Below are 19,344 nucleotides of genomic sequence, written 5' to 3' on the forward strand. Positions count from 1 at the left end.
TCACGATTTTTCCTTTAATTTCTGTCTACTGTCTGTAGTCCTTTAATTTCTGTCTACTGTCTGTAGTGTTTCTCTCATCAGAACTCTTTGATGAACTTCACATTGAGTTTCTCTGATATCTCGATTGTTTCTATATGACATCTGCTACCTACCTCTAAAGTTTAACAGAAAATCTTAATCTTATTCTTTTATTTTTCATAAAATGAATTCTATCAAAAATCTACGTCAAATGATTATCCACTCAGCAAATGTCAACACTACTGAGCACCGCACCGTCACCCCCTCAGTTTGAATCACCATGTTACTAGTTACTAGTAAGATACTCAACAGAGAGGGAAAGAATAAGACTAGCAAACAGGTAAGAATTCTCCAGCATTGTTCAAAATACATAATAATGAAATAATTACACTGACAGAAAAAGAAAATGCAAAATCACCTAAACTAGAGTTGTAAGGTGTAATAATTGGTTCAAACTTTGCATTTACATATTTATTTTTTAATCCTTTAATGTTAAAATAATGAAGGAAATTTTTATGTGAGATGAAAATACGATATGAAAAACATTACTAAAGTTTACAACCTGTACCTATAGTTTGTGTTACATTTTATCTAACTTTTATCAACCACCTGCTTTTTTTTCTCTCTTATACCTGTGACATTCCAGATAGAGAGAGAGAGAGAGAGAGAGAGAGAGAGAGAGAGAGAGAGAGAGAGAGAGAGAGAGAGAGAGAGAGAGAGAATACCTCGTCTAGTAACTCTCCTGTCTGACTATAATCCTCAGGAAGACTGGTATCTAGGCAAGAGGAGTATCAAGACTCCGCTCAAGATACTCAACAGAGAGGGGAAGAATAAGACTAGCAAACAGGTAAGAATTCTCCAGCATTGTTCAAAATACATAATAATGAAATAATTACTCTGACAAAAAAAGAAAATGCAAAATCACCTAAACTAGAGTTGTAAGGTGTAATAATTGGTTCAAACTTTGCATTTGCATATTTATTTTTTAACCCTTTAAAGTTAAAATAATGAAGGAAATTTTTATGTGAGATGAAAATACGATATGAAAAACATTACTAAAGTTTACAACCTGTATAGTTTGTGTTACATTTTATCTAACTTTTATCAACCACCTGCTTTTTTTTTTCTCTCTTATACCTGTGACATTCCAGATAGAGAGAGAGAGAAGTCGGTTAATTAAGGAAGAAGAGGAGAAGTACCTAAAAAACAATAAAAAATAAAAATGAGATTAGCTTCATGTAAGTAAAAAGCGTCTGAAGGACTTGCAGAAGTGTGGGCCAGTTAATAAAATACGATATAATAACAATAATTATTATGCAGTTTGAGAAAATAAGGAGTGAGTATGGAGAAAAGCACATTGTATACGCACCAATTCGTGGTGAATCACCGAAGTTAAGCAACGTTGGGCGTGTTTGATTTTCTGAAATTCGATAGTAAGATTCTTAGCTTTTACTGATCAATATTTAAGTATTTAATGTTAAAATAATTAAGGAAATTTTTATGTGAGATGAAAATACGATATGATATGAAAAACATTACTAAAGTTTACAACCTGTATAGTTTGTGTTACATTTTATCTAACTTTTATCAACCACCTGCTTTTTTTTCTCTCTCTTATACCTGTGACATTCCAGATAGAGAGAGAGAGAGAAGTCGGTTAATTAAGGAAGAAGAGGAGAAGTAAAAAACAATAAAAATAAAAATGAGATCAGCTTCATAAAAAAAGTAAAAAGCGTCTGAAGGATTTGCAGAAGTGTGGGCCAGTTAATAAAATAAGATATACTTAATAACAATAATTATTATGCAGTTTGAGAAAATAAGGAGTGAGTATGGAGAAAAGCACGTTGTATACGCACCAGTTCCTGGTGGATCACCGAAGTTAAGCAACGTTGGGCGTGTTTGATTTTCTGAAATTCGATAGTAAGATTCTTAGCTTTTACTGATCAATATTTATGTCATACAACTGCCTCATTGTTGGCACAGTGTTAAGACAAAGGATTGGATCTGTAGAAATATTTGAGTCTTAATTAAAATCCAAGAGAGTACAACAAGTTTATTTAAGTTCACAAAAGAGTACACAGTCACTAGGTACAATCGCTATTACAAGGTACAATCTCTTATCACAAAGTACGATCGCTTATCTATCACTGTTAACAAAATCCAAGTTGAAATCTTTAATCCAAACATTACATCCAGATTACAGTTATAGTCTGTCCATCTAGCTTGGCGATTTTTGTGACAAGGCCCGAACTGTGAGGACCAATCAAATACTTGCATTACGCTCACATCTTACATTATCATAACTGGAGACTTCTTAATTTTCTTCTTCCAATGTTGCCGACATCCGAAAATGAACATCTAAAACGTTTGACAATGTGTTTTTCTCAAGCTATATGAGACAGACTATAGTTAAATTTGATTATTAATGTTTAAAATGTATTTGTTGGCAAAGTATAATATTTGCGTTGTTCTTATGTTGAAGATATGTAGAGATATTTTGAAGACTATCGGATTATGACAATGCCTTCTGGCTTATAGCTCGTTAGGTTATGAAATGGGGATATGTGACAATGAGAAATCACAGGAGTGTGTGTGTGTGTGTGTGTGTGTGTGTGTGTGTGTGTGTGTGTGTGTGTGTGTGTGTGTGTGTGTGTGTGTGTGTGTGTGTGTGTGTGTGTGTGTGTGTGTGTGTGTGTGTGTGTGTGTGTGTGTGTGTGTGTGTGTGTGTGTGTGTGTGTGTGTGTGTGTGTGTGTGTGTGTGTGTGTGTGTGTGTGTGTGTGTGTGTGTGTGTGTGTGTGTGTGTGTGTGTGTGTGTGTGTGTGTGTGTGTGTGTGTGTGTGTGTGTGTGTGTGTGTGTGTGTGTGTGTGTGTGTGTGTGTGTGTGTGTGTGTGTGTGTGTGTGTGTGTGTGTGTGTGTGTGTGTGTGTGTGTGTGTGTGTGTGTGTGTGTGTGTGTGTGTGTGTGTGTGTGTGTGTGTGTGTGTGTGTGTGTGTGTGTGTGTGTGTGTGTGTGTGTGTGTGTGTGTGTGTGTGTGTGTGTGTGTGTGTGTGTGTGTGTGTGTGTGTGTGTGTGTGTGTGTGTGTGTGTGTGTGTGTGTGTGTGTGTGTGTGTGTGTGTGTGTGTGTGTGTGTGTGTGTGTGTGTGTGTGTGTGTGTGTGTGTGTGTGTGTGTGTGTGTGTGTGTGTGTGTGTGTGTGTGTGTGTGTGTGTGTGTGTGTGTGTGTGTGTGTGTGTGTGTGTGTGTGTGTGTGTGTGTGTGTGTGTGTAATAGTAATCGATCTTTTCTTATTCAGACAAGTTTAGGTTTGATTTTATAATTTGGAAATTTTCAGTTGCCCCCGGGTTACGAAACCATCAATTTAGTTCAGGAAGAGAGAGAGAGAGAGAGGGGTCATTTAACCATTTTAACGCTCTGAAAGGAAATTGTAACAACGAAAGTGTTATAATCAAATACAAAAGAACAGAATAGGAAAAATAAAATCATTCCAAGATCATAAGATAAAGTAAGTCGGTTTAAGATAAAGTTTGACCCAAGCCGGGACCTAGCGCTTACAATGTAGTTGTACCACACTTCAAGCTAACTAGGCTGACAGTTTGGAATTAGCTCTTAGCGTTATTTAGGATCTCTAAAGGTTCATATTTTGGTGTGTGGACTGGTAAGGGTTATTTGAGGTTAAATATCCGAACTTGAACAACAAGCCCAGAAGCAGTATTTTTTTAATTATTTTCGTCTCATGATGCCCCCTAATATTCACCAGATACCTACATCCCAAATTTTAATTTTCTGTCATGAAATATATCTATTTATTTTTTCGAAAAATATTATGTAGTCTTTTCTTTAAAATATTACATTTTTACCGATATTTTATGTTATGGTTTGTAATTGCTTACTGAAGAAGAGAGTTTTGACAGGTTTTTTGCCCATGGGGTCTCTGATCCTCTCTCTCTCTCTCTCTCTCTCTAGAAAGGTTTTTTTTTCTAATTATTTTCAAAAGTTTACTCTAACATTGTATTTCGAATGAATATGCCCAATTACAGATGTATTAATAATAATTTTATTGTATATGGATATAGAAGTGCAAGCCTTTTTGAGACCATCCTGGCTTCGTCCTGGGAGGGAATCGAACTCGCGACCTGACGCTTACAAGTCAGGTGCGCTACCCTCCAAGCTCACGAAGCTGGCAGTATTATTGGTGTTTATAATGTCTATTATTAACATAAAAAGAGTATTAATATCTTTGCTAACATATGCCAGACAAGATGATGTCTACTAACATATGAACTGTTCTCTCTTGTTTTCAGCAATTCGTCAAGTTCTGGTTTGGTACAGGAGGTGCAGGCTATTGTATCAGCAGAGCATTGGCGCTCAAAATGTTACCAATTGCCAGGTAAGAACCCGCGACCCCTCGACTAGAAGTCTGAAAATGTATAATCTTAAAGTGCGTACGTATAACATAGAGAATTACATATTTCCGTGTTGTGGAAACTCTGCGCACAGTACGAGATTTCACAGATAATTCGGACTTAATTTAGCAATAGCAAGTTGAATTTTAGCGAGTGGATACCTACATATATATATACTCGTATGTCACATCCACCATAAGTAGTGGAGATGCCTACTCTCCCATATCTCTCTCTCTCTACATAGATATGTACGCACTTTAACATTAGGAGTTACTCGTATGTCACATCCACCATAAGTAGTGGAGATGCCTACTCTCCCATATCTCTCTCTCTACATATATATGTACGCACTTTAACATTAGGAGTTACTCGTATGTCACATCCACCATAAGTAGTGGAGATGCCTACTCTCCCATATCTCTCTCTCTACATATATATGTACGCACTTTAACATTAGGAGTTACTCGTATGTCACATCCACCATAAGTAGTGGAGATGCCTACTCTCCCATATCTCTCTCTCTACATATATATGTACGCACTTTAACATTAGGAGTTACTCGTATGTCACATCCACCATAAGTAGTGGAGATGCCTACTCTCCCATATCTCTCTCTCTACATATATATGTACGCACTTTAACATTAGGAGTTACTCGTATGTCACATCCACCATAAGTAGTGGAGATGCCTACTCTCCCATATCTCTCTCTCTACATATATATGTACGCACTTTAACATTAGGAGTTACTCGTATGTCACATCCACCATAAGTAGTGGAGATGCCTACTCTCCCATATCTCTCTCTCTACATATATATGTACGCACTTTAACATTAGGAGTTACTCGTATGTCACATCCACCATAAGTAGTGGAGATGCCTACTCTCCCATATCTCTCTCTCTACATATATATGTACGCACTTTAACATTAGGAGTTACTCGTATGTCACATCCACCATAAGTAGTGGAGATGCCTACTCTCCCATATCTCTCTCTCTACATATATATGTACGCACTTTAACATTAGGAGTTACTCGTATGTCACATCCACCATAAGTAGTGGAGATGCCTACTCTCCCATATCTCTCTCTCTACATATATATGTACGCACTTTAACATTAGGAGTTACTCGTATGTCACATCCACCATAAGTAGTGGAGATGCCTACTCTCCCATAGTTTTTTTTTTTTTTTTTTTTCAAGATTAGAGGAATTATTCCCTTTCTAATCCGACCGAAGGATTAACATCCTAAAAAAATACCACTTCGTGGCATAAAAAAAGACTCCGCCAAGTTAAAACCCGACATGATAAGATGAAAATCAGTCTTTTATCAAATTCAAGGCCAAAGGGGCCCTTTGAGGGCCTTGAAACTAAGAAAAGGCACATCTGCCACTCACGAGAAAAAGAATGAGCCATGAACCAACAAAATCGGTTCAGTAGTTCTGACTGTAGAGCGGTCAACGTTAAAGAAGCAGAAGAAGCAGCGGCAGAAAATGTGTAAAAATTTGACGTTTTTCAAAGTCAAATATCTCCGGCTTGTCTTAACCGATTTGGATGATTTTTTTTTTTTTCAAATTTCTTATTTCTCTCTTCTTCATCATTGGTCTCTCTCTCTCTCTCTCTCCTCTCTGGTTATTTCCACTTTAATTAAAAATGTCTATTTCGGTTTGTACTTCTGTACCCATCATACCCTCAAATGTTGTTTTTCTACATACATAGGTTATTTTCCTTACTTTTTTCTTCTACGGGGAGACCACATTTCTGTTCACATTGAAAAGAAAAAAAATCGCCAAGTTTTCAAAGTGTCTGACAGGAGTACTGAGTCATTGACTATTCTGGTCACCGCTTAACCTTCATTTCAAGATTATGTTTGCTCTCATCCAGAATTCTTCCTTTTTCCTCAATGTATTTATGAGTTTGTTGGAAGCAGTTTCATTGAAATCAAATCCACATTGACATGCATTTGTGTGAAGAATTCTAGATATAGGTAGCGTCAATTTTCAAACTCTAGGGAGGATGCATTCTCAGTCATCCTTATCATTAGTTCCTGTTTTGCTCTCGGTTTGGTCTGTGATTCCACATTATGATAAATGGTCCCCAAATGATCTAGTTCTTCTGATCATTTTCCCCTTCAATTCGGAATATAGGTACTTCAAAATCCTCAGCACCTAATGAAATGTAGAACATGAACATAAAGTATTTGGACCCAATGCTATTGGACTGCGGACAAACATACACACATGAGACATGGCGGCAATGTTCAATAAACATTAAATATTTATTACCTTTATGAAGAACTGAGAGGAGGGGGGAACACATTGATAGAGGTATTATATCATTATTGAAGGGAAAATATACTCGAATGAAAAATTCCTTGGAGTTAGGATTTTTTTCTTTTTCGAATTTAATTGACAAAAAAAATAAATTTATTGATTGGATTTGATTTGGATTGGAATTTGTGTAAGTTTATATACCAGATGATTCAGAGACTCGAGAGACTTGGTACAGAACTCACTAAGAAAAAATTGCTCCTATGAAGCCCAAAATTCATTTGGAAAATTCGAATGGGAACAGAGAAAAATTAAAAAGAAGAAGATGAAGAAGAAGTGATTATTATTTTAGGTGATTATGGAATATACTGGCAAACAGGGGTCACAGGTTCAATCTCAGGAGAGCTATGAAATTACATCCTCGTTAATTAGAGAACTTCTGAGGAAACAAAATCAAGGTCTTGTCCATCTTGAATTACAAACAAATTTATTTCCAATCCTTTCTCCATTTCGAAACGACTTACATACAACTTTGTACGAGTTTAATGCATTTCCATTTTCCATAGAATTTTTCCTTGTTTCCCATTACGATAGTTACACATATGTAGTTTAACATAATAAAATCATTTACTTTCAATGAGTACTTAGAGAGTAGAACTTGAATAAAATGAGCAGGTCTCAAGGAGCCTAATGGTTTAAATTTTATATCGTCACTTGTATTAAAATTATTATCAAGACTTTACATCGTGATACCTTTAAATTCTAATTAAACCTCAACCAAATTAAGAACCCTAAAAAATAAACAGGTTTTTTAGTTTTTATCCTGGTTTTTTGATAGCATAAAAAACACGAGAGGAATTTCAATGCAATATTTGACTCACAACTACCGCTCTAATTTAGTTTTTTTTTTTTTTTTTTTTTTCAAGATTAGAGGAATTATTCCCTTTCTAATCCGACCGAAGGATTAACACCCCCAAAAAATACCACTTCGTGGCATAAAAAAAGACCCCGCCAAGTTAAAACCCGACATGATAAGATGAAAATCAGTCTTTTATCAAATTCAAGGCCAAAGGGGCCCTTTGAGGGCATTGAAACTATGAAAAGGCACATTTGCCACTCACGAGAAAAAGAATGAGCCATCAACCAACAAAATCGGTTCAGTAGTTTTGACTGTAGAGCGGTCAACGTCAAAGAAGCAGAAGAAGCAGCAGCAGAAAATGTGTAAAAATTTGACGTTTTTCAAAGTCAAATATCTCCGGCTTGTCTTAACCGATTTGGATGATTTTTTTTTCAACATGGTCTACTTTCATGCCCCAACACAAACACGCAATCCGTTTTCTTCCGTCATTTGTAGTTGTCCCTCTACAACTACCTCAAAATGGCTACTTTCCCTGTCGCGTATAATATCTCTAGTAGCGCGGACAAACTTTTTTGACTTGGCGGGGCGGAGCGCTACCGCGCTCCTTAATAATACAAGTTAGTCATCTGTCTCTGTCATATTACGAAATCAAATCAAATCAATAGTTATAAATATATTATGTACCTACACATCTGCTAGCTGAATATGCCATGAACGCTACCGTAGTTCTTTGCATAATGGAACTTTTTGCCGACAATATAATTAAGTTATAACAAAGGAAATAATATTATTATAGCAGCTTTAGCATATTTGTTCACTGTAGACTTGTAAATAAATATACTTTTGTCCACCCTGTCTTTCTTACGAATACCTAGATAGAGAAAATCACCTTGAACAAGAAAGAGAGAGAGAGAGAAATTGAGATGGAATTATTTGAATTTGGATCAATTTTTGTAAGGACAAAAAAAAAGTATACATATGTACATACTTAATAAAAGGTGATAAACAATCTCCGTTCTCTTTCGACCATGTTACATTAGCAAACATTTTACTTTGTCTAATGATGTTATTGTATTTATTTTGTTTCAGGTGGTTTTGTCACTTTGATGATGACAACTACGTAAACATACCTCGTCTAGTAACTCAATATACTCGAATGAAAAATTCCTTGGAGTTAGGATTTTTTTCTTTTTCGAATTTAATTGACAAAAAAAAAAAAATAAAATAAATTTATTGATTGGATTTGATTTGGATTGGAATTTGTGTAAGTTTATATACCAGATGATTCAGAGACTCGAGAGACTTGGTATATACTCGAATGAAAAATTCCTTGGAGTTAGGATTTTTTTCTTTTTCGAATTTAATTGACAAAAAAAATAAATTTATTGATTGGATTTGATTTGGATTGGAATTTGTGTAAGTTTATATACCAGATGATTCAGAGACTCGAGAGACTTGGTACAGAACTCACTAAGAAAAAATTGCTCCTATGAAGCCCAAAATTCATTTGGAAAATTCGAATGGGAACAGAGAAAAATTAAAAAGAAGAAGATGAAGAAGAAGTGATTATTATTTTAGGTGATTATGGAATATAATTATGAACTTTTCACGGAAATTCTGATTCATCCTGTAGATTTTGGTTCCAATGGTTTCGTTTGTGTCTCTGGAAATTTAATTGAATAGGGAAAAATTAAAAAGAAGAAGTGATTATTATTTTAGGTGATTATGGAATATATGTAATTATGAACTTTTCACGGAAATTCTGATTCATCCTGTAGATTTTGGTTCCAATGGTTTCGTTTGTGTCTCTGGAAATTTAATTGAACAAGAATCAAATTTATGACTTGGAGACTGATCCAAGATCCAATATTATTGATTCTCAGCATCTCAGAACTCTCGGGTTCTGATCAGTTTACTCATTGTGTTATCGGCTGATTTGATCACAGAACCTATAATGCAACATATACTCACTATCATCACTCCGCCCTAGCTGTTTTTATCCCAACTTCTTTTATCTTCGTCATTTTTACCCTCTTGAGGCTGAGCGCTGAGTGCTCCTCGAATTAGCACGGAATTCTATTTAAAAATATTGTTACGTGAACGTGGGCGTGAATGGGTTCGTAAAAGATTAGGATTAGTGAAAACACTCACGAATTCGTTAATTTTTTTTTAAGGTTTTTTTAAAGATGAGTGTTTCACCGCCGTTTTTATTTCGTAGCAATGAAACAACTGCTACATTGGACGCATGTGGTCTGTGTCGTGGCCAACATATACTCACTATCATCACTCAGCCCTAGCTGTTTTTATCCCAACTTCTTTTATCTTCGTCATTTTTACCCTCTTGAGGCTGAGTGCTTCTCGAATTAGCACGGAATTCCATTTAAAAATATTGTTACGTGTACGTGGGCGTGAATGGGTTCGTAAAAGATTAGGATTAGTGAAAACACTCACGAATTCGTTTATTAAATCTAGAGTACAACAAGTTTATTTAAGTTCACAAAAGAGTACAAAGTCCACTAGGTACAATCGCTATTACAAGGTACAATCGCTTATCACAAAGTACGATCGCTTATCTATCACTGTTAACACTAACTTTCGCATAGGTACTTTACTGTCACTTATCGCGGTACTAACACTTCAATTTCGCACTAGAAAATTCACTATCACTGTACTAATCGCTTGGACTATCGCTTGTATAGCTTACCTTCATAACATGGCAAAACTTCAATCACGATCATTTAGTTTGAATGTGAACACACTTCGGTCGGAGCTCTGGTCATGGCAGCACATTTGGACTGACCCCATAGGCTATAGGTATAATACCCCTGATGAGTATAATGTAGAAGCTTAGGTACTTTACTGTCACTTATCGCGGTACTATTAACACTTCAATTTCGCACTAGAAAATTCACTGACTCACTGTACTAATCGCTTGGACTATCGCTTACTAGATCGCTCGCACAAATCCAACACAGAACTAACTGACAGGTGGGTACCTACCCTCAATTTATAACTCCCCGAGAGAGTGAGGAAGCACCTGGATTGTGCTAGAGAATTCCTCCTAAATGACTATCGCTTACTAGATCGCTCGCACAAATCCAACACAGAACGAACTGACAGGTGGGTACCTACCCTCAATTTATAACTCCCCGAGAGAGTGAGGAAGCACCTGGATTGTGCTAGAGAATTCCTCCTAAATTCCAGACAAAATCCTACGTCATTAATTCGTTTCTAGAACGGACTATAACATTCGACAATATTGTGTGTATACCTGTTTACCTATGTATAAGTACCTATAGTTTAGAATTTTAGATCTTACAGGGGTTATCAACCTGTGACCCGAGAAGTACCTTTCTACTTTCTACATAGCATCTGGTACGCATAAACATGGAAGTTGGAGAGCCCTGATTTCAAGATTCACGATTGTAACTAGTTCTGTTTGAATTCTACCAGGTTGCGCTACCAGTATCATTTTGATTTTACTTCTCGAGGCTTCACGTTCATAGTTCATACATGATACCTACGTAGCTTACCTACTCTGAAGTCTCTAGATGCGTTTTGTAACAATATGTATTATGAAAATTGATCAATTGCTCAAGTTTAAACATACAATCAGCTTCCCCATTGCCCTCACAAAGCTGAGTGCACCCTTAAATTCATATTTCTACCCTGCCGGGATATGTATTAATAATAATTTTATTGTATATGGATATAGAAGTGCAAGCCTTTTTGAGACCATCCTGGCTTCGTCCTGGAAGGGAATCGAACTCGCGACCTGACGCTTACAAGTCAGGCGTGCTACCCTCCAAGCTCACGAAGCTGGCAGTATTATTGGTGTTTATAATGTCTATTATTAACATAAAAAGAGTATTAATATCTTTGCTAACATATGCCAGACAAGATGATGTCTACTAACATATGAACTGTTCTCTCTTGTTTTCAGCAATTCGTCAAGTTCTGGTTTGGTACAGGAGGTGCAGGCTATTGTATCAGCAGAGCATTGGCGCTCAAAATGTTACCAATTGCCAGGTAAGAACCCGCGACCCCTCGACTAGAAGTCTGAAAATGTATAATCTTAAAGTGCGTACGTATAACATAGAGAATTACATATTTCCGTGTTGTGGAAACTCTGCGCACAGTACGAGATTTCACAGATAATTCGGACTAATAGAGAATTACATATTTCCGTGTTGTGGAAACTCTGCGCACAGTACGAGATTTCACAGATAATTCGGACTTCATTTAGTAATAGCAAGTTGAATTTTAGCGAGTGGATTTGCGCAGATACCTACATAGATATATGCGCACTTTAACATTAGGAGTTACTCGTATGTCACATCCACCATAAGTAGTGGAGATGCCTACTCTCCCATATCACTTAATTTAGCAATAGCAAGTTGAATTTTAGCGAGTGGATACCTACATATATATATACTCGTATGTCACATCCACCATAAGTAGTGGAGATGCCTACTCTCCCATATCTCTCTCTCTCTACATAGATATGTACGCACTTTAACATTAGGAGTTACTCGTATGTCACATCCACCATAAGTAGTGGAGATGCCTACTCTCCCATATCTCTCTGTCTCTACATAGATATGTACGCACTTTAACATTAGGAGTTACTCGTATGTCACATCCACCATAAGTAGTGGAGATGCCTCCTCTCCCATATCTCTCTCTCTCTCTCACTCCCTTCTAATTAGTTTTAGTTCCTTTTCTAAATACATATCACTTGTATTTAAGCATCAACATTGGTTGTACGAAAGTCTTGTTTCGGCCATCCCCTCGTATTCTCTGATTGGTTAAATTAATGTGTTTACCATTAGGAATTTACCCTGACCATGAGTCAACAATGTTAACAATCAATAGTTTCTGAGTCACATTAAAAAAAAAATGGAAGTTAAATATAAACCGAAGAACAAAACTAATGGAACCGATTTGCCGCGGCTTCACAGCTCATTAAATGTAACAAATACATCCTGACTATTTCTACTACTAGTAATAATAACAATACCTATCATCATTATCCCAATGTTTGGTATTTTCTTCCAATTAACAGGAATGTAACAACTGACTAGTAGGTACTTGGACCAAGACTAGTTATATTATTAGAACATTAGTCTCCTTTGTTTTCAACAGTGCTCACGTTCAGGGTGTAATGTTGTACATATATTTAGGTAGTTAGGGGAGAAGGACACTGAGTTATAGGATGCCCGATAAAGGAATGAGATCAAAAGTTCATCTCTGAGCAAAATGCTCTTGTATTTGTAATGATAAACTTGACTTTAACTATAGATAGGGAGCGCTACAGGGAGGGTTTTGCTTTTTTGATTCTCGAATTAGAAGTAAAGTTGTTTCGGCGTGCTCCGTGGGTTCTCGTGATTACGTCGAAGGTAATAGGAGGAAAGTACAAGGTGTAGGAAAAGGAGATGATACGTCTACCTTACAGACGACCAATGTAGATCGACATCGTCTGAAACCCATATAAAGTAGCGACGTAAAATGAAAGGATAAACTAGCACATTTTCAGATATTGAACCCGATTTTCTTCAAAAAGAACCATCTACCCTGTACTTAACACCAACAGGCCAAACTACGAAGGTACCTTGCTTGAACAAATAAATACGATATATCTATGTATGTAATGTAAATAGACATAACATCCGAATCACACAGATTCTCAAGGTACCTATGTATAATTCCGACTCGGTATCGGGACATATTTCAGCCACGTTGGTATTTCCTAATGAGGTGTCTCTGTTATCCACTCATTCATCAACATCTATTTCGGTAGTTAGGGGAGAAGGACACTGAGTTATAGGATGCCCGATAAAGGAATGAGATCAAAAGTTCATCTCGGAGCAAAATGCCCTTGTATTTGTAATGATAACTAAGTATAGATAGGGAGCGCTACAGGGAGGGTTTTGCTTTTTTTGATTCTCGAATTAGAACTAAAGTTGTTTCGGCGTACTCCGTGTGGGTTCTCGTGATTACGTCGAAGGTAATAGGAGGAAAGTACAAGGTGTAGGAAAAGGAGATGATACGTCTACCTTACAGACGACCAATGTAGATCGACATCGTCTGAAACCCATATAAAGTAGCGACGTAAACTAGCAGAATATGCCATGAACCCTACCGCGGTTCTTTGCATAATGGAACTTTTTGCCGACAATATAATTAAGTTATAACAAAGGAAATAATATTATTATAGCAGCTTTAGCATATTTGTGAACCATCTACCCTGTACTCTGTACTTAACACCAACAGGCCAAACTACGAAGGTACCTTGCTTGAACAAATAAATACGTCCCGATATATCTATGTATGTAATGTAAATAGACATAACATCCGAATCACACAGATTCTCAAGGTACATATACATAATTCCGACTCGGTATCGGGACATATTTCAGCCACGTTGGTATTTCCTAATGAGGTGTCTCTGTTATCCACTCATTCATCAACATCTCTCTATCTATCTATTTCTTATTTCTCTCTTCTTCATCATTGGTCTCTCTCTCTCTCTCCTCTCTGGTTATTTCCAATTTAATTAAAAATGTCTATTTCGGTTTGTACTTCTGTACCCATCATACCATCAAATTTAATGTTGTTTTTCTACATGCATAGGTTATTTTCCTTACTTTTTCTTGTACGGGGAGACCACATTTCTGTTCACTTTGAAAAGAAAAAAAGAATCGCCAAGTTTTCAAAGTGTCTGACAGGAGTACTGAGTCACTGACTATTCTGGTCACCGCTTAACCTTCATTTCAAGATTATGTCTGCTCTCATCCAAAATTCTTCCTTTTTCCTCAAATGCCTCAATGTATTTATGTGTTTGTTGGAAGCAGTTTCATCGAAATCAAATGCACATTGACATGCATTTGTGTGAAGAATTCTAGATAGGTATAGCGTCAATTTTCAAACTCTGGGGAGGATGCATTCTCAGTCATCCTTATCATTAGTTCCTGTTTTGCTCTCAATCACATTTTTGGTCTGTAATTCCACATTATGATAAATGGTCCCCAGATGATACACATACGTGTTTCTAGTTCTTCTGATCATTTTCCCCTTCAATTCGGAATATACATAGGTACTTCAAAATCCTCAGCACCTAATGAAATGTAGAACATGAACATAAAGTATTTGGATCCAATGCTATTGGACTGCGGACAAACATACACACATGAGACATGGCGGCAATGTTCAATAAACATTAAATATTTATTACCTTTATGAAGAACTGAGAGGAGGGGGGAACACATTGATAGAGGTATTATATCATTATTGAAGGGAAAAAATATACTCGTAATAATAAGGCTGACTTTGAATCTAAGTGAATTTTCATGTTCATTAATTTTATTGTCTTAAAATCTACAAGGTGTTTCCAAACGGTGGCATCAAACTGTATTAAACCAGAACCCCACTAATATCTAACTGACTTGTGCAGTAATTTATAAACGAAAAATCGAGTCCTTTATCCCGGAGCCCCAGGTTTAAGAGTGATTCATAGATCATGTGCATTGTGCATGCGTATCGCATGCAAGTATCGCACATCATTTGGAAGCACACTGTGTAGTATGCTTCCGCTGTATTAAGTTGTAAAAACTGGAGCTATCCTCTAGAAATGCGTATATTGCAAGTATCGCACATCATTTGGAAGCACACTGTGTAGTATGCTTCCGCTGTATTAAGTTGTAAAAACTGGAGCTATCCTCTAGAAATGATAATAAAATATTCATGGCTCGGCACTTTGAGCTTGAAATCCCCAAGATAAGTTCTAGATGAGCTAGATCCACTAATTATTAATATTATTACAGTGCAAATTGTATTCGTAAAGTGCTATAAAAATTGTTCAAGACACAATAAATAATGATCCTAATAATCATTAAAAATAATTATTACGAAAATGGCCTCTTCTGCGGATTTTTATAGAGATGGTAAAATTAATTCTATTTTATGGTCCAGTGAGGTGGAGTCTCCTCACTGCAGTTCGGGATGAACCACATAAACATCACTACTTGGACACCAGAGTCGACGCGTTGCTTGGATTCAGTTGGACGGTGACATCCTCACACTGATTTCTACTAAATGTTCCCCACAGCCCTTACTATAGTACATATTGTGTTGGTACATGAAATAATGTTCTCATTCTTTGTCATTGATTTTTGGTTTGGCTTTCAGCGGTGGCAAGTTCATCAGCATTTGTGAGAAGATTAGACTGCCTGACGATTGTACTATGGGTTATATCATAGGTAAGTAAAGCTTCTTGGTTCAATTCTCTCTCTCTTTTGTCTAGAATGAAACAACCTGAACTTGGGAAAATTTGCTAACTCGCCACGACATGATCAATATTCTAGCCTACGCTACGCTTCGGTTCTACCCTTAGTGCAAAATTTTGAAGAAGAAAAAAAGATGTCGAGGATTCTCTCTCTCTTTTGTCTAGAATGAAACAACCTGTACTTGGGAAAATTTGCTAACCCGCCACGACATGATCAATATTCTAGCCTACGCTACGCTTCGGTTCTACCCTTAGTGCAAAATTTTGAAGAAGAAAAAAAGATGTCGAGTGGATTTTTCCTTTTTACTTTCCTTATCCTATAGAAAGGAAAGTAATGTAATCGGTTCAAATTTTTGATGGTCAGTTTTTAGTGAAAAAACACGTTTTGAGGTCCCTAGAGCCTAAATCCAGTGTTTCAGCGATTGGCCCGTGAAGGTTTGTAGCGAGGGCTTCGGCTGAGTTTCCTCGCTACGCGAAAAAGTGTAAATTTGAAAGTTTTAATACAAAACGAAAGCCGCTGGTTCTTTTACTACTAAGAAAATGAGAATGAGAGAATGGAGGTCTTACCTTAAGTTCAGGACCTTTTATTGTAAAAATAACTACTTACGCCGCAGCAAAGGATATATGATTTAGAATAAGGAAAAGGCACGATGTGATTCGAACTATGGTAAATTTCATTATGAGCTTATTGTTTATTTTTACAACTAGATACCTCCTTGCAATGAGATGTCATACAAAGAGGTGTCAAAATTAATAATCATAATATGACAGATTTTATAGGTTTGGAGGGAATTTAAATTAAGACTGGTCACATGGCGTGAACAGTCGGTGTGTGTGTCTTTTCAAAGAGAAATATTTTACTCGTGGGTCTCCTGTCTTGGCTTTTTCCAATACTAATTTGTGTTGTATATTTTTCCTCCCATAGAGCATCGTCTGCAAAGGCCCATGACTGTGATAGAAGAGTTTCATTCTCATTTGGAACCCATGAAGTTGTATATTTTTCCTCCCATAGAGCATCGTCTGCAAAGGCCCATGACTGTGATAGAAGAGTTTCATTCTCATTTGGAACCCATGAAGTTATTTTTCCTCTCACAGAGCATCGTCTGCAAAGGCCCATGACTGTGATAGAAGAGTTTCATTCTCATTTGGAACCCATGAAGTTTCTGCATCAGGACAAAGAAATATTTTACTCGTGGGTCTCCTGTCTTGGCTTTTTCCAATACTAATTTGTGTTGTATATTTTTCCTCCCACAGAGCATCGTCTGCAAAGGCCCATGACTGTGATAGAAGAGTTTCATTCTCATTTGGAACCCATGAAGTTTCTGCATCAGGACAAATTCTCACAGCAAGTCACGTTTAGTTATATGCAATACGCTAAGGATGTTGTGAACAGACTCAACATTGAATCTTTCGACACCAGTGTAGATCCGACGAGGTAAGTTCATATCAAATCTATATATCTCCACATTGGGGTAGATAAGGGTTGCAGCAAGTCACGTTTAGTTATATGCAATACGCTAAGGATGTTGTGAACAGACTTAACATTGAATCTTTCGACACCAGTGTAGATCCGACGAGGTAAGTTCATATCAAATCTATATATCTCCACATTGGGGTAGATAAGGGTTTAGAACGGCTTCTTGTGTATGTATGTTCTCACAAATATGTTGTAATATGTATTGTAATAATTTGGCAGCCTCAGCTCGCATAAACTTTGTACGGCAACAAAGAGATTTCCCTGGATTGTTCGTTAAAATTTGCTGCGGCGCGGCGCACATAATATGTATTGAGAAAAATGAACTTATTGTTGTAAAACAGGAAGAAGGAAAACATTTTACTATTCACGACTGGAATTGGGTGAAAATATTAGACTTGATGAATTTCTTAAGGTGCCTGGATTGTTCGTTAAAATTTGCTGCGGCGCGGCGCACATAATATGTATTGAGAAAAATCGCAGCACCGCCCGGCCTATATTAACACGAATTGTTGTAAAACAGGAAGAAGGAAAACATTTTACTATTCACGACTGGAATTGGGTGAAAATATTAGACTTGATGAATTTCTTAAGGTTGATTCTAACATTGGGCTTTGTTTCTCTGTTCCACAGGTTTCTGTCGCTACACTGTCTCCTGTTTCCATATTTCACCTATTGTCCAAAGTGACCCCAGTTTTACCCGATGAACATCATGTGACACAAGTCACCCCACTTCACCCGACATTCAGGGTGGATCAAGCGACTGTGATATGAACGAAGAAAAGCCAGGGTGTCTCCTTGGCACCTAAATGCAATGCCACTTGTTGTTATTATGTATTTTTAAGATAATATGTACATATGTGTTATTTATGAGTGAACACTGTACATTCCCATGTATTTTATTTCTTTGTATTATGAGTGTAAATTTGACAATTTTATTGCATATGTGTTATTTATGAGTGAACACTGTACATTCCCATGTATTTTATTTCTTTGTATTATGAGTGTAAATTTGACAATTTTATTGTACATTTTGTGTATAGGTATAAGAAAGTTGATTCATATACGAACTCGTATGTATACTACAATAAAGAGCATCAACTCTTAAATTCTCACTTATCCGAAAAGTTATAGCAACTTCTGTACTCTTGTACATACATACCTACACAGTTCTTCCTTAGGAAGCTGTTGGGTTCGATTTCAAGTTTCTCAGCTTTCTTACGAAATGTTCTATGTTGAAGGTATTTTTTTATTATTGTATCTTTACTGTCTGAATACCTACACTTCATACTAAATGTTATTAGTCTATTTTCATTTTTATAAAAGTTTACAAAATTGTTGTTAAACGGTGTTATTTCTTACGCAAGGACATGTTTTTGACGGTTCTCATTTCGAACTAAAAGACTCGTTGAATTTGTTGATTTGTTTGTTTATTAGATAATATAGAGATTGTACTTTGTATAGAAATAAAATAAAGAAACACGAACAAATTTTATTATTCAAGTATTTTTGTTTATTTTATCATCCCAAGAGGATAATTTTTCCATTCAACCCTTTGTTCAGTTTTCATTTGGCCAAGTTCAAAATAGGTAATGAAGGGACCGTTTTGGATGTTTTTGAGTGCGCCAATGCACTTTTTGGGTACTTTTACAAGTTCAAATAGGTAATGTGCATATGCCATTCTAGTTGTCTTGGACGGTAGCGCGTTTTTCTCCTACTCTTCGTTTCGGGACGATTAGACCTCAGCAGGTCAACCTAGTTAGCGCGCCTTGCCTTGTGAGCGTTAGGCCGCGGGTCGGCCGAAACAAGACTTTCGTACAACCAATGTTGATGCTTAAATACAAGTGATATGTATTTAGAAAAGGAACTAAAACTAATTAGAAGGGTTGTTAAGTTCTCTCTAGCAAGGAAGTAGCCAATAGCAGGTTGACGGCACCAATTCCCATCAATGGATCACCGGAGTTAAGGAACGTTGTAGGTAGTTGGTATCTCAAGAGGTGATCGGATCGAGTGTGTTATTGGTCAATGATCCTAT

At 36.6% G+C, this 19,344-nt stretch overlaps 1 protein-coding gene across 1 annotated transcript; it reads left to right on the plus strand.

The window, feature by feature from the left end:
- Positions 1-298: 298 nt before the first annotated feature.
- LOC103505607 (fringe glycosyltransferase) lies at positions 299-18,130 on the plus strand. The gene is made up of 6 exons (XM_008469954.3): positions 299-358; positions 743-865; positions 4,321-4,406; positions 15,739-15,809; positions 17,090-17,270; positions 17,943-18,130. Exons 1-6 carry the CDS (start codon positions 299-301, stop codon positions 17,995-17,997), a joined length of 576 nt encoding a protein of 191 aa, XP_008468176.1. The 3' UTR covers positions 17,998-18,130.
- The last annotated feature ends 1,214 nt before the right edge of the window (positions 18,131-19,344 follow it).

Source organism: Diaphorina citri, unplaced genomic scaffold (assembly GCF_000475195.1).
Source record: "Diaphorina citri unplaced genomic scaffold, Diaci psyllid genome assembly version 1.1 scaffold184, whole genome shotgun sequence".
NCBI lineage: Eukaryota > Metazoa > Arthropoda > Insecta > Hemiptera > Psyllidae > Diaphorina > Diaphorina citri.

Coding starts and splice junctions, on each gene's coding strand:
- LOC103505607 (XM_008469954.3), top strand. CDS start 299: ATGTTACTAGTTACTAGTAAGATACTCAACAGAGAGGGAAAGAATAAG. Junction 359..742: donor AGAATAAGACTAGCAAACAG/GTAAGAATTCTC, acceptor AGAGAGAGAATA/CCTCGTCTAGTAACTCTCCT. Junction 15,810..17,089: donor TACTATGGGTTATATCATAG/GTAAGTAAAGCT, acceptor TTCCTCCCACAG/AGCATCGTCTGCAAAGGCCC.